Below are 16,674 nucleotides of genomic sequence, written 5' to 3'. Positions count from 1 at the left end.
AAAGATTTGGTTATTTTTTCGAGTGAAATGTAAAAAATATATATAAACCTACTGACAGTCACAATTAGTATTCTTCAGTTTGCCGTAAATGTTTTATAAATCTGTAAAATGTCATCATGAATTGAAAAAGGTTGGGAATCACTTGTCTAAATAGTCATTCATACTAAATTGATAAAAATAACAATTGATAAGGTTACATTTCGTATAGTCATTTTAATTCAAATACAGTAATCGAGTAATATTTTTTTTTCTGTAGTTTGTAGATAACTCTGTAGAATCATATATTATTTATAGAAACTAAAGAATTGAATGGATTCTAAGAATAATTATTAAAAACTGAAATAACTATTACGTTATTTAACCGGTTAGATGCCACGACCGTATATATACGGTCCACTTTGACACATATTTTTACTATCCAATGACAATTATTTTAATACTTCAAACATATGGTATACACAGCAACATCTCTTGGAATCATGGTGTAATATTTTCGTATTTGCACAAACTTTTTTCTGTTTTAAAATCAGTGTTTTAAAATAGCTTCAACTCGTTACCGATATGTATCGCTCAGCAGGGTTGACACACACGTGTTGACAATATAAGTCAGTTGTCTCGTGATATTTGCATTGCTAACCAAACTTTGTTTCACGGGTGGAATACTGGAATATTGTGATTTTATAGTTTATTTCTTTTATGATAGTTTTATAATCATTTGTAAGTTTTGCGACAACCCTGACGTTTTGTAAAATATTTGGTTTTGATTTTTTTAATAAATGGCGAAGCAGATGACAAATAGTGCATTTATTTGGTAAATCTATATGATATACTATTAATTTATTGCCAAAAAATATATATTTATTAGATTTTATTTTTTAAAAGAAAATCACGGCCCTTCATGCACGGCCATACTAAAACTCCCGGCATATAACCGGTTAATATCAATGCAATACGTGTAAATATTTAGACGCACAAGCAATTCCTTGAATAGCATTAAATGCTTGGTAATTATAAATATATCACACTGAAATAAAGGTATGATTGTTCGGACGGTTAAAAAAAGACTTGGCAGAGGCCAAGTGAGACAAGCCGATATGACCGAAGTGATATAAACTAGGGTTAACATACGTCCACATTTTCCCAGGATAAGTCGTATTTTTGGAGCCTTAAAATTTTGTCCGGTTGATGAGTTTTGAAACAATGTGTAATAATGTACCGGTTTTTGGTTTAATCTTGCACATGGGATTCAGTATTTTTGATATTTTTGCTACTGTAGACAGACACTTTGTCATTTTGTCTCGCGTTTTGTCTCGCGAAGCGCGCACTTCGTAAGCATGGAATGGTGTGACGTCATGTCGTTGACATGATTCATGATATTTCTATTAGTTGAGGTACTCATGCCTTGCGGTAAACACTCGAATAGTTTGTAGCGTGCTCGACTGTCGTAAGTTACATGCAAACAATAATGTGTAGGAAATAAAATACTATTAATTTTAGGTGGATGAACTAATTTGGATGGCCACCGTGTCAGGCTGCAAGTCCGTCAAAGAGTCTCTCCGGATAATGTTCTGGGTCCTCAGAACTTCAGGTTGGGGTTTCGATAGGGCACTTAGGAATCAACTGAGAAGCTGGTGCGGATCCCTGGCCGAAGCGCTCATTGTAAAAGAGGAGAGTCTAGAGAATATCTTATTTCTGCTGCATCATATTTTGAGGTAAACAAAACATTATGAATGAGTAGACTGTTTTTTATAAACGACAGCAATGGTCATTAAAAGGTTTTCATTGTTTCCTGATGACTTGAAACTGTTCATGGAAGATGTCTTGGACAATGTTCAACAACTCTAACAATATATATATTAGATTGGGGCAGGCGTAACAAACTTGTCGTTTAGTTGACCCTCAAGAGTATTATTTTTCCAGTATTTGATACATGGCAGAATTCTCTCTCGAAAATCATCTGTAAGAGATCTTGTTATTATATTTGGCAGTAAACTCGTTTAGTGATCATATAATTGCCATTTGCAACAAGGCACTATAAAAGTTGGGCTTTGTCTTACTCACTTACTTGTCGTTTTCAGGTATTATGATATTAAAGATGCTTCGATAATCCCCTAGTTCGACGCGGGTTTGAGATTGTGTCTATTGTTTGGACGTCACATCAGTTTATGTGCGTCTTTAAAAAAAATTGAAACTTCCCTGAGGCTGTGCATTATCTGCCACCACAAACCGAAAGTATTGGCAGAATGAATACATTGAATGGACAATATCGTGGACCGTCATGTGTTTTTATTTTGTTTTCAGGGTATCGCAGAGTATTGCTTGGGCGATTCATTTTGTTCAGTGCAATGTCAGAAAAGCAAACGATATATCGAAAGCGCTGTGTTTGCTGGAAGCAATCTTGACCAGATCAAGACCAATTCAAAGTAAAGAGACCGCCAAAATAAACCAAAGAAGACATTCGGACTCCAATGATGAAGGTATGTTTAGTTTTGTATTGTCCATACTAGGATTTCTACTATAAACATACCTCATAAGCGTGAAATTCGATAGTTTTGACAGATAATATAACATAGTTGGAGCGACGCCGAGCGAAAGAAAGAGATGCAATAGCCTTCATGTAGGAGCATTCGGAAATAGTATCGGCAACAATAATAAATTTGCCCTGTGTGATTTGTGTGCCCCAGATGAAATCTCATTTGTGCAAGTTCGGTGTTAAAATGTTTCACTATAACGCCAAACATTAAATACATCACGTTTGCAAGGCATTGAGGTGATGTATTATTTATTATGCTTGGAAGATACTTAGCCAAAGCAGGCTGCTTGATTTTTAATTTTTAAATTTCCACTATTTTTGGATGAATGAAGTTTGAAAAATTCCAATACTTCCCAAGTGCTTACGATATGAAAACATGTCAAGGCATTTTATCGTAAGTTAATATAAATGTTTAATATTATTATTTCAAAAATTAAATGGCACAGTTATTTAAATCGTATTTAAAAGAAATTAATATGAAATATCAACTTCTAAAGCCGCATTTAGACCAAGCAAGCGAATCTTTGTTCTTCCCCCACTCCAGTGAAATTCGTATGCTCGCTCAACAAAAAGCGAGAGAATTTCGCTGGGGTGGGGGAAGAACAAATATTCGCTCGCTTGGTCTAAATGCGGCTTAAGCTACCTACTGTATTTTGAAAACTGCGATAATGTATTTCATGTGTGATTTCATGTGTTTTACGGTTTAAACGTAATCATTGAGTTTCACTACCATAATATTTCTATTTTGAACTCAAATCATCAATGAAACCACATTGTACCAATTACATTGCAGATAATGATGAAATAGCAGTAGCTTCAGAAGCAACTGACGACGGACTGTGGATAGTGGTAGACTCGGACGGCGAGGGAGCTGACATGGAGACAATTGGTTCAGCGGGATCCGGTATCCTGCGGGAAAACGATGTCATCAACCTCATCCGGCAGATTCCCTTTGAGAACATCTTCAAAGAACTCATGGTGGTTAGGAGCAATGATACGGAGGTTTGGATGCTGCATTTATTTTTTTCAGCTTGTCTCCATCCACTACTAGATAAAATTCTCCACTCAGTTCTGTTTTATGACATCAGCGCATCTATTCTATACACAAGACTGTTTTCGGCCGCCATCTAGGGTATAAAAGTATCGAACTATTAGCACTTATTGTAACAATTACAATACGTTAGTTGTAATTGTTGCAATAAGTGCTATGTTTTAACAGCACCTCTCTTGTCTATAATAAATTTCAGAGCAAGATAGTCAGTTTTGACTTTTTAAACAGCCAACTTAATATAATTGTTAATATTTCGATACTTTCCTACCCTAGATAGCTGCCGTAGCGGGCCAAAAGCAGTCTTGTCTATAGAATAGATGCACTGTATCTAGTTTCCCCAGGCAATCCTCGTAATATGTTCACTGCGCCGTGGATCTCTTTACTTTTTTGTTTTAGTCTCCACTTTTCTAATTATATGACAGCCCATTATTATTCATGTTTAATAACGTGTTGAGTTTGTTGTAAAGTTATTTAGTTCTTTACACGAGTTCAGTTCAAAATTTTCAGCATCAACCATATAAAAATCTAATTGTTAATTGACTTTAAAAACAAGCGAGAAACGGGTACAGAACAACTGTAATTCGAAATTTTCTGTAATTCAAATTTTTGTCAACCATAAAAAATTTCACCCTAATTCATTATTCTTATCTATCTCTTTTCCCTCTTTTTTGTGTAATCATTTTAACAATTCATTAAATATTTCCAGGATATCTTCTGTGGTGGCAATCTCACTGGAGGAGCAGTTCTAAGAGTTTTCGCCACAACGAGACTCCTGCTAAATATCATCAGATCTGGATTGCTCTCCTACAAAAATTATCTTGAACTTACTAAAGAACTCTGTAGGCTCACGCTGCATTCTGTAATGTACTGCACGGATTTATGGGAGGCTGCTTGGTATGTTTTGCAATACTTTGGTGATCGTGATTATTGACCCTAGAAGTAGTGTATGTCAAGCAGTTGATCTATTTGACAGTACCCTAAATCATATAATATTGAATTCGCTGAAGTAACCGGCTTCGCACAGTGCTAAATTCGGTTTTTTTTTTTTTTCAGTACATGCTGTGAAGCTAACCTCGTAGAAAGACTGTCGGTGGAATACGACAGTGTGTTCCACGCAGGTTGGTCTACCTTGGAAGCCGCTTGTTCTAAGGAAATCTCCACAATGTTTCTGGCGGAGATGCCTTTCAAACTCGCCTCAACCCAAACAACGGCAACCCTCTATAAGAAAATTGTGGATGGTTTAATTGGTACGCAAAATGATTTAAAATAACTATTCTCAATTTTCATTCGCTCGTATGGCGAAGAAAAGATTAAAATAGGAATCTGGCACACTCTAGTGCACATCATAATTAGACATCGTAACATAATTTTATTAATGTTTCATTAAAACAAAAATATGTTAATATTTACTGTGTTTTTTGTAACAGTTTCAGATAGTGTTTGGTGCTATTACTGTCTGGTGTGCATTTCCAATATGGCGATAGCAAACAGTGAAGAAGAATTCATTACGACTGTAGTTAAACAGTTGTTTAAGGTAAATTTACAGACAATGTGTTTCACTTGTATTGTGCATGTTTTCTTAGGCCGAGATACATAGTGTCAAGCAGTGGCGAAGGGTGGAGGTAGGCTGTCAAGATCCACCATAAACAGTGCACATTAAACTTTTTCAGACATACATATTTGTTTTCATTGAAAAAAGACAGCAATTTACAGATAGTGTTGGTTAGTTTTTAAAATTCAATTAAACCCTGAGAAACCAAGCGATAATAGATAATAGTCAAAAAATACATGTCTATCTATAAAATATCTAAAATTATGCAATTAAATCATACATAACTTTGAATATTCTATAAATAGAATAATATTTTTTATTTATTATAGTTTGGTTTAGGCAGGGCTTAATGAATTAAAAAAATTAACCAACAATATGTGTAATATGTATTTTTAATCCAACAAAAACAAATAACTTTGAATGAAAAAGTGTGTACAATTTTGTCGTATTGCCCAAATTAGACCAAAACTATTATGGTTTCGTTTAGGCATGGTTTAATTGATTTTTAAAAACCAACTAACACCATCTGTAAATTGTAGTCTTAGTTCAATAAAAACAAATACATATGACAAAAAAAGTTTAGTGTGCACTATTTATAGCGAATCTAAACAGCCTACCTCCACCCTTCGCCACTGGTGTCAAGTTATATTCAATCAAAATGACATACATAGATGAAAATAGCTGCGAATATTGAGATAGTGTGGCAACGTCGTGTCAGCAGCGAGAATTGTTGCCATTTTTTTTCAAATGTCGGTTTCGTATTATTTTTAATTTTCATACAATAGTGAAGTATACAAACGGCACAACATGTAAATTTAATAAACATATAATGATAGTTCATATATAGTAAAGCCTCGTTAATACGAATTCCATGGGACCGAAAATCGAAAAAATATTCGAATTACGAAATATGAAATGTATGGGGGAAAAATATTAAAATCTTTGATCTTCAAATGCTAGGAAAATTTTTTGTATAGTTGTGAATTTCATTATAGAAGAATAAATACAAGAGATTTAACATTGTAATATTCTCTAATAAATATGAATAATCTGAAATAACGTCAGAAATATATCTATAAAAAAAAAATTCATGCAAAAATCTTGGGCGGGGTTTGAATATCCATCCCATTCCGGGTGATAGATTTGCCAATATTATGCTAATATTTTCTAAGAAATAGATATACATTCGAGGTGATTGACAGAATTTTTAAAACACGTTGGATGTTTATATGAAGTATTTAGGGTTGAACAAGTTAATTAACACACGTGGATGAATGACCAAGTCAAAGTGTATAATTAAATATTATAATAATTTATTTCCAGTATGGTTTTGCATCGGACTTCTCTGAGTTTGGTTGCGGCGAGTGGGCACGCACGCTATGCGGAGTGACAGTGCGGAGTATGCCCCATCTGACGGGCGCCATCCTCTGTGACACGCCTTCGTCCAGCAACGGCCAGTGGATTAGCTCTCTGCCTCTTCACCTCTGGAGACCTCAGACTGGTGAAGTGATAAGTCTCTTGAACGACTGGAAGGAAAGATGTGTGGACCTCACGCCGTATCTGCTTAAGTCAATGGATTGGACTTGTCACAGGTGTGTTAGTATGTTAGGATAGTGTTGTTTATTTATAGATTAAAAGTCTTTCAGTGCTAAAGACGGGCTAGGTGCGTAACCATTAGTTGGCCATTAGATATAATTAGCATGATATTTAAATGTGGTAATTAATTAGTAATTATCTGGTCAGCAGTGAATCTATTCTAACGTAATCCTTCGGAGTTCCGAAAAAATCATTAAAAATAAGGAATAAATATGCTATGATTAGATTTTTTATTTTTGTGATTTTGTTTTTTCTCAAATCAGGACAATTTCGACTTACCTTGTAATAACAGAAAGTGAGCGAGCGAATTCTATGCGATTTTAAAAAGAGAGAACTATATTCAGCTAAGTATTTGATTCTATGATTCAAAAAGGCTAAGTAATGGAGTGGTTAACAAAAAACAAATTTGTAGTAATAATTTTTAATTACTCTTTACTAAACATAACTTTTTATTAAAAAGTTATTATTTTTTATCATTAGCGAAAACTTTCTTTAAAAATTCTTTGTTATTTTTAATCGTGTCGAAAACATCACTGTGTTCAAATTAGTTCACAATTAACTACACGCAGTTTCTTTTTCGCGTACAGTAGAAAATAATTGCAAACAACACGCTGAAGACAAACACCGACTCGAGTAAATTACCTACGCAGACTGACAAAACTTAACTAAGATTTCGCACTCGCGGCAGCTGCGCGACTGACTTGAGACGCTGCGTGCTAGGCCAGTGATAAAGTCAGGTTTTCGTGTTGCCTAATTGACATTTTCCGAGGTTGCACTTTTTGACTGTATATATTCGGCACTTTTTAGTTTTTTCCACTTAACCGTGACAAACCGGGATGCCGGGACTATACCTTCACACCAAGACATATAGTAAGACTATATATGATGTATTCCAAGAGCTTCGTATCTCAAAAATAACATTCATCAACAACACTTCTGGCGAACACGTTAAACTAGATTAGTCCACGAACTATTATTTTACTTAAAATATTTAGCTGTAATGACATAAATTTACCAAAATGGTAGAATTGTTAGTTAAGAAAACTGTCAAACGATGGATTCTTTTAGGCATCACTTTAGGGGAAGAATGAATTTGCTAAAAACATTAATTTATTTTATATTATGTTTTCCAGTGGCATCGATATGCACACTCAGCGCAGTGTCGCCATTTTCCTTGCGCTATTGGCCCAGCACTTGACTCGTCCGAAAACCTCGCCTCCCGATTGGATAAAAGACTGCCTCCTTCTATTGAAGTTGCACTGCTACGATTGGTCGGCAAACTTCCAGAGTGTGCCTCACCCGGAGAGCATCGGGCAGTTGGACGTGACGGGGAAGTGCCACGAGAGCAGTCTCGCAATCATTCTCACCACTACTTGGGGACACTCGGTGCCTCTCATCTTCCAGCAGGCGGCTCCGCTCCTATCCAAGATGGTCAATGCCGGACGCTATCTTGAAGTTGTGCATTTGCTGTATTACTTGGTGCCCGTTCTAGCTGAGTGTCCTGACACAATAGCGCAGTGTAAAGTGTAAGTATCACTCATATTTCACATTTCACTTTGTAGCTTGTCCCACATTTTCACCTTTATATATTCACATTCATGAGATCTTTTGATGAATTATCTTCGTTTTGTTATCATGCCATCCTCTTAAGCAGCATTTATACCAAGCGAGCGAATGTTCGTTCTTCCCCCATTCCAGTGAAATTCTCTTGACGTAAATGTTTTTTGTCAAGTGAGTGAGCATTCTTTTGGATTTTACAGAGATTCGCTGCATTTAGCTAGAATGCTCATTCGTTTGATCTAAACGCATGCTAGAGCAAGACAGTTGCGTTGAGCTTTCTTTCATGTTCAGTCGCGTTCGCTGGTGGAGCGATTTTATCAAAGTGTTCTTCGCTTACTGCCGAACATACCTATATGATTACTAAATAGTACATCAGTTTTGCGCATTGTTGCACTCGAAAAAGGTTGGACCCAAGAAAAATGTTTACAGTTAACCAAGATGTATCAAGAACATAGATGTTTGTGGGATCTTACTATTAACACATATAAGGCTTACTCAAAAATTTGGTAGTGGTTCCGATACTACTTATATATCAAAATAGTTTGCATATAATAGTATGCATTTTTTACTAAACCAAGAAAAACTCTTAATACTTCTGAACAACTGACTAATAATATTTCGGTGACACACAACACAGAGAGAGAGCCAGAGCATTCGCTCGCAGTTTTATATTCTAGCTTTTTTAGTTAAAACTTGTTTTTTGGATTTTGTTCACAAGGCGTTTACACCGGGCGAGCAGGAACAGAATACTCTCGCTCTATGTGCTTGTTCGTTTGGTCTAATCGCACCTTAACAGAGGTCGGCCACAATCAGTTCTTTGATCTATCATCTGATACCTGAAGCAGTTTGTTGGAGCTGCACTCATACCTATCACAGGGGTTATTAAGACAAGAAATGCAAAGTTGGAGAATTCTGGATGATCTTATTTTAAAATAAATAAACATAGTTCATGATATCTTAGTTTCTACGCAAACTGATTCTACTCTTCCATGACTTTTTACCCATCTGTCAAAAAATCATATCACTTGCGACGTTTTAATACTTCACGTTGTCAAACTACTCTATTGAAAATTTCAAAAATATGAATACAGCAGTATGTATGTAGGGCATGGCCCCCACAAAAGGGGGGGGGGGCTGACAGGGCTCTAGCCTGGGGGTCCGGGCTCTGTGTGCTTTCCCGGGCCCGCGTGGCGCGGCTTCTTATAAGTGAGATAAACACAGTCATCACAAATTTGCTCTAATGGTAAAATAGCGCCGCAGGAGAATGAATATTTGATTACGTTTTAAAATATGTGATTGTGTAATGCAAATTTAGATTATTGTGTGTCGATATTCGAAAACTTCATAACTCAAGTGGATTTATTGAAAAATACATAAAATCGGTAAAAATACACTGAATAGGTACCCTTAATTTTAACTGGAACACTATTTGAAAAAGTTTCTGTAGAGCGTCAAACTGCTTTTAACCCTAGCGATAGGGAGGGGGGCCCGACAAATATCCTGGTGTGGTGGCCCGCTTCAGGATGTGGGGGCCATGATGTAGAGTGCAGGATTTTTTGAATATCCACCGTGTTACATAGTGTGACACCCCCGTATGGTCCCCATTTGGGGATGTCTTTGTGTATCTGAAGAGGCCCGAATCGGTATCGAATCCAACAAATAGTAACGGCTGGTTGCGAAAATAATTAAATAATGTTTAATATCTGTCTAATAAATATCTGACCGGCAACATTGTCAAAAAAATAAATACGTATGGCAACGCCGCATTTTTTGCACGGCCCGAGCGTGACAGTTTGTTTTGGCGGCAGAAAGCTTCTTTGACAGCACGCAAAAACACTGTTCGCTCACGCTCGCATATTTCGTCATCCAAAAAAATAAATTATATAAAATGTAGTAATCTAGTATATATTAACACCAAATAAACTCGTCGTTTCCGAAACAATTCCGGTGTGTTAATTATCTACCTCCAAACCCTAAAATGCAGACGATAAAAAAGAATACTAAAAATAAAAGTGACAGTTTGTATTCACTTACTAAAATGGAGGGAAGTGATAATAGGTATTCATAAAATAATGTTTTCTTATGATACAAAGCCATCGTAAGTGGTAATATAACAAATATTGACGTGAATGAGTGTGTTTGCAACTGTGGAAATTGTATAGGTATTTGGAAATAGATGCGTAATTTATCTTATTGGTGGTTTTATTTTAAATTGCAGTTTCAAGGAGGTACTCTGTGTGTTACTTCGTGTGGAAAAGTCTTACACTAAGATGGCGACACGCCTCGTGAGCGGAGACTTCTCGGGTCCCATCAAACAACTCATGGAAATGATGCAGGCCCAACTCAAATCCTATACCAGGTAAGGCAGTAAGCAATTGAGTCTTCTTTGTGAGGTGCTAACTCGATGTCTATCAAAGGTTGACAACAAATTGCAATCTGTCTATTCTGTGCCAGTTGCATTAATACTCCAACATATTATCTTGTATTTCAAAACAACCTCCTTCTGTCATATGGTGAGGTAAAAGACTATAAATACATAATAATATGTGGAAAATGTGCTTGCGTTAACATGATCGTCCAGGACACAGTTTTATGCGTCACTACACCCGTTTATAATAACTATGTATCTTGTGACAACTTCCACCACTTCATAGTAGATTTTTGGGTTTCCACCGTGTGTCCTTTCTTTCCTCGACGTTTCGGGCTTGTCGCAGAGGTCATTATCAAGAGATGATATGTTCTATGATGAAATGTAGTATAGGTATATGAATGTAAACGTTGCTCTAAGAATGTCAAAAGGAATCCGATTAGCTAAAAGCAAATGTTGCTCACAGTAATGTGTCAATCGTTACGACCAGAGATACCGGCTTGAATATTGGATTTTGCTGATAGTGCCTGAAGCCATGACGTTTTTAGCCATAATCCATCATCCCTATTAGAATGGCCACTATCTATGGATGTATGTATTAATTAATTTACGTCATAATATGTTTACATTGTTGCAGTTTCTCATTGCCGTCCCCTCGTAAGCTCCTAATGGTGTGGATATATTGGCTGACATCTATTGATAACTGGCAGTGTGATCGGGTGGTCATTCATCTCTTGGAGACAGTCCTCGCTACTTGTTTTCTGCACCACGACGCCATGAGTGAGGCGGCGAACATCTTTGGAAGTTTTATTCAGGTACCTATTGCAGTAAAGTCCCGTTAATATAAACACGATTAATTCGAAATTCGCAGTAAATCGAAATATTCCCTAAAATTCAGAGAATCTATTTATAGCAATTTATACTACTTAATTCAATGAATGAACCATAATAGTAAAAACTGATATTATTAATATGGAAGAAATTGCATCGGAAACGAAATTTGTTACAAAAAACTTTTCTTTCAAAATTTTAATATTTTTTGCCATATATTTTGGAATTCGTAATTCGATTTTTTTTTCCAATTTTCTATCCTGTCAATTTTGAATTACAGACCTACGAACTTATCCAGAGAATGAAATGGGAGAGCCACTGTCGACAACTACCCAATCACGACTCGTAACTGGCAAAATCTGACATTCAAATGACGTTTTTCAATATGGCGTCTTATGGTAGTTCATAGTTCCATTTTTGGCCATTCTACAGATAAGTTTGTAGGTCTGTAACGGGGTTTTACTGTAAACATATTCACTTGTTTCATGATGTGATGTTTAAATGTTATTTTTGTACCTATTGTAGCCCAGAAATTTTTTGATTGATTGGCAAGCAATTTTTCGGTATCTGGCTCAGTCAAAAGAAATATATTCTATTGATCCCTTATCAGAGTGGACAGAATACGTCTCGATGGTTATTATATTATGTGGTGATGGTTATAAGTTTTTAACTTACAGTTGCCAACGTCCCCGAAATCGCCAACGTCGTCGTCAGGGTTCGGAAGTTGGCTATGGAACAGCAATTCACCGTTGAAAGGGCTGGTGCAGTGCAATGTGGAAGTCCCTTTTCTGTGGCATGTCACGCTTTGGATAGAGCACGCCAACGTTGAGAGGTCCACCGGCCTTTGGCAGAGACTACTGCAAAAGCTTTCCATGCACAAAGAAGGCTCTAAAGTCAACATAGACAAGACTTTAAAGGTTAGGTATATTTTCGGTTGGAAAGTCGGTTATATCAGTGGCCAAGTCTCAATAGTAAATGATTGTTGAAAGTTTTCCTTAACTTGTACAGAAAACATTAATTATGAGCATTTTTTTAATCAAGCTAGCAAACAGTGACATCTATATAGTTTCAACAGAATTTATGAATTATTTTTAATATTGTAATTTACACATTTTTTGTACTTGTGTATATGTTACTGTGGCAAAATTTTGGCTAATTCATGTAATAGTCAAGCCTGTTGCCTTATTCATGAATTAGGTAATTTTTCTGCTGAGTACATGAATTCGCCACGGTATGGAATTCTTGAACTGTCAACATGACAGAAGAAAAAGTAAATTTAATACGGATGGTTTTATTAGTTATAATTGGACATAATATAATATTATTATTATTAGGTTAGGTTAGGTTTTGTAATTCTGAATTAAATTATTCAACTGAATGTCCATTTTGAGGTTAGCTATCAACAAACTATCACAAACATTCAATCGACCATTGCACAATTGATACCCAAGCACGAATCAAATCGCGAAAATACTTTTCAATAAAATTCTTCCGTTATCATATTATAGTTCTAGAATTTTTTTGCGCATAGTAAATGGATATGAACGCCATTGTAGTTATTGATTGGTATATTTTTATATTATAATCAATGACATTTGACACATTTGTTTAGTTGCAAAAAACACCACGGAGCGCGATCATCTATTTTGACCATAGATAATATAAATGTACATTTTGACCAATCCATGAGCATTTGATACATTTAGTTTAGTTGCAAAAAATACCACCGTAGCGCTACTATCTAATTTGTCCAAGACATGAAGTAGGCAGAAAAATTACTGCCGATTTCACGCACTCTCCAGATATTTTGTCTAATTCATGAATAAGGCAACGATAATTCAATTTCGCACATTCGGCGTAACATATATAATACGCTGGACATGGCATGCCCAGTTTAGCCTCAGGAATTATACCTGATTCTCCACACCCAACCTTCACTTACGGTTCTTTACATCCTCCACAGGATCTTTTTCTCAAAGCTGTCAATTATCTCAGATGTTTCCGCAGTTAGTATCCACGATTTGCTGCTATATGTTATTACAGTGCCTATGATAGTTTTAACAAGACGAATCTTTATTTTTCTGTGGACACTTTTAGACTTCAGGATTGATACAAACGAGAAGTTTGACCTGTGCAGTATATATTCTCTGTTTTACTTCTTCAAGTTTGATTTTTGTATACTTACCTATAAATAATACTCAGTTTACGAAGACTACGATGGCACCAGGTCATAGTAAGTTACAATCTCCACAAGGTCCATGAAGGAACTTTAAAAGCAAAACTCTACCATAGCCAAAGAATTTGGACTATAAATAGAAAGCACCTTATACATTATTTCATGATTATGAAGCATGATTAAGTTGGTAAACTCCACAAATATTAGCTTCGCTCATTTGCCATTTCGATTTTCTTATTCACGCAATGGCTGTGATTACTTACTCGAGTGTAGTTATATCTGGTTTTATACAAATTGTATAGGATTTTTAAAGTGAATAATAATGCCGAAGTGTAGTATTATTGGCTGCTTATCTACTCATCGTGATGGATTGTCTTTTCATACACCCTGCAAATTGGCAAATAAATGAGATAGCATTAGTGTGAAGTTCTCTACAAATGTTCTCCGCAATGCAAAGTCACTTGTAGCTAACTTAATCAGCGGAGAACTATTTTAGTTCTCTCATCTACTTATACTAGATACTTTGTTTCGATTGCAATACTTGACTGATTAAAAATCCATTTTATTATTTTACAGAGTGTTGGCGGTGGTGATAATTCAGGCGGGTTGGTTTTATACCGTTCAGTTCAAAATGCCATCAGCATGTCGATCTCTCATCCAATATATACTCTAATATGGCAGCTATTCTTCTACGTCTATTTGGATATTAGCTGTTTAGTGTAAGTATATGTATTTTTATACACCACATCAGTGATATTTACAATTCACCTACTACACAAATTGCGCAAAGTAAATACGCCATATACCGGCAATGTTTCATTAAAATCCTAAACTTTTAAATTTAATATTAATACTATCGACCGAGGGGAGGGTACTTGATGGAATTTGAATTTAAATTCTAATGGATTTAAGTTTTGTACTATTACATTTGAGTACCATTCCAGTTGAGTACTCAAATGGAATAGTACAAAACTTAAATCCATTAGAATTTACCACCAATATTTATGTCAATTATTTCAAATACGTCAGTGCATCAAATTATGTCATTTATTCATCATTTATCATGAGATTTAAGTCTGTTGAATGAATTTTGTGAAGGTTTTTATCCACAATGTACAGGTAACCCTTGTTGATCACGGGGAATACGTTTTGGATACGGTCATGATGGGTGAAATTTCGCGATCAAGGGCGGATTTGAAAAGCAAAACAATTTAAAATATTAAAACAAAATAAATATCATACAATCATACATAGAATAAAAGTAATATAAACTTTGCAATAAAATGAAAAAATAACATTCATTTGAATCCCCCGTTGCAAAAAAGATTCTCCCTATTTGACCTGTTGGCACTATGCAAACTGTCAATAACTGTCAAATAATCTGTATTATGTGAATTCGTATTTTGAATATATGTTCAATCATCTTTAAAGCGAACATAGCATATCTGATTTGTTTTATATGTCAAAGTTGCACATGTCGAAAGACCCCACAGTGGCGTGTGCAGTTTTTAACGCTACTACACGACGCCAAATTTGGCGAGCATCTCGTGTCTCATCGTTTCAATAAAATATGCTATATATTAATCCAACTTTTCAGGGGTTTCATCGGCCAGCCAAAGCCCTTAGGCCCGTTATTCTTCCAAGGAATTGTGAACTCTAGGCTACTGGGTAGGGCGAGAGCGAGGTTACTGGAAGCCAGGAGCCACCATGAGGCGAAAGTGGCCAGCATCAGTGAAAAGGGAGCCAATTCCCCTGAAGCTGAACAACAAAAGATCTATCATTTGCAGCAAGCCGAGTTAGTTCACGTTGTCTTGTTTTGATTTAACATTTTGATTGTAATATGACGTATGTATGTCAGCCATTTTTCTTCCATTGTTGTATGCCAGGTTCTTTACTGTTATGTCATTATGCTAGATCCATTACCGTTTTTTTTAATTATTTATGTTAATGTCTAATGCACAGTGGTGAAGGGTGAACGTTGGCTATGGAGATCCAACATAAATAGTGCACAATAAACTTTGTCAGTCGTACTAATTTGTTTTCATTGAACTAAGAATACAAATTGCAGATGGTATTGGTTAGTTTTTAAAATTCAATCAAATTTTCTTTTTAGCCCATTAACAACTTAGATCCAATTGAACGATAAAATTCTCCGAACATCAAAGCTACTCAATGGTCTGTTTAGTTCTTTTACACTTAAATATTGTGGTATATGTTATAATATCTACGAGGCTTTGCAATCAAACCACTGTACTAAGAGATTTATTTTTTAAATTCTGTTCTCAGATTAATGGCTGCTTTTCACTCCTGGTTGGAAGATGACTATTTCGATAACATCAGCAACGGACGGATATACTCCCAACAGTTTGCTCAAAAACTACATATGCTTATGACTGGTCAAAATGTGAGTTATTTTTTCTGTTAATCCATGTCCACTCCTGACAATAACCTAAATAGAGAAAATTCTCTTCCACTTCTTAGCGGCTCTGATATAAATTAAGAGCTTTATAATTTTGCATTTAAATCTCCCTGTTAACTGTTTATGCCAAATGATGAATATTCACTTATGTAGGTGACGTGGGCGGAGACAATCGACACGTTCGAGCTGAACAGATCGCAGCCGTCCACGTGGCCGATAGCCATTGTACAAGACGCAGGACGCTCAAACAGCCAACACGTTCTATCCCGACAAAATTCGAAAGGGAAATCCCCCGACTTGTCCCCCAGCGAGAGAATCATCCTACGATTGAAGACTTACGAAAGGCCCGCCGTGGCATACAAAGACGGGAGCGAAAGGAGGGTCATCGAGCCGCTCTTGGATCCAACGATCGCCAGGGATTTCAGCAGGGTGGTTAGGAAGATGGACACGCATTTGAAGGAGCTGGAGAAATGTGCCAAGTAAGGTTCAGTATAGTGTCTCGACATAATAATCGTTCTGTGAAGAGTGTACGGATATTGTATATCAAATTTTTACCAAAATTATGTTATTATACACAAAATGCCCGTA

At 36.0% G+C, this 16,674-nt stretch overlaps 1 protein-coding gene across 2 annotated transcripts in view; it reads left to right on the top strand.

Moving 5' to 3' along the window:
- Epg5 (ectopic P-granules autophagy protein 5) overlaps positions 1 to 16,674 on the top strand; it is a 43,957-nt gene that overhangs the window by 4,943 nt on the left and 22,340 nt on the right. The window contains exons 3-17 of one of the 2 annotated variants that reach the window (XM_085945446.1): positions 1,498 to 1,712; positions 2,302 to 2,477; positions 3,327 to 3,535; positions 4,291 to 4,478; positions 4,638 to 4,831; positions 5,012 to 5,118; positions 6,460 to 6,728; positions 7,866 to 8,258; positions 10,511 to 10,651; positions 11,298 to 11,475; positions 12,169 to 12,408; positions 14,244 to 14,386; positions 15,265 to 15,462; positions 15,954 to 16,071; positions 16,240 to 16,565. In XM_085945446.1, coding sequence (XP_085801572.1) covers positions 1,498 to 1,712; positions 2,302 to 2,477; positions 3,327 to 3,535; positions 4,291 to 4,478; positions 4,638 to 4,831; positions 5,012 to 5,118; positions 6,460 to 6,728; positions 7,866 to 8,258; positions 10,511 to 10,651; positions 11,298 to 11,475; positions 12,169 to 12,408; positions 14,244 to 14,386; positions 15,265 to 15,462; positions 15,954 to 16,071; positions 16,240 to 16,565 — 3,095 coding nt within the window. Of the gene's footprint in view, positions 1 to 1,473; positions 1,713 to 2,301; positions 2,478 to 3,326; positions 3,536 to 4,290; positions 4,479 to 4,637; positions 4,832 to 5,011; positions 5,119 to 6,459; positions 6,729 to 7,865; positions 8,259 to 10,510; positions 10,652 to 11,297; positions 11,476 to 12,168; positions 12,409 to 14,243; positions 14,387 to 15,264; positions 15,463 to 15,953; positions 16,072 to 16,239; positions 16,566 to 16,674 lie in introns of both variants that reach the window. The other variant, XM_085945447.1, reaches the window with a different exon arrangement.

This window comes from Rhyacophila brunnea, unplaced genomic scaffold (genome assembly GCF_057557595.1).
Source record: "Rhyacophila brunnea isolate RB1 unplaced genomic scaffold, BYU_Rbru_1.0 scaffold_18, whole genome shotgun sequence".
Taxonomy (NCBI): Eukaryota; Metazoa; Arthropoda; class Insecta; order Trichoptera; family Rhyacophilidae; genus Rhyacophila; species Rhyacophila brunnea.
This window is presented reverse-complemented; position numbering and strand designations above follow the sequence as displayed.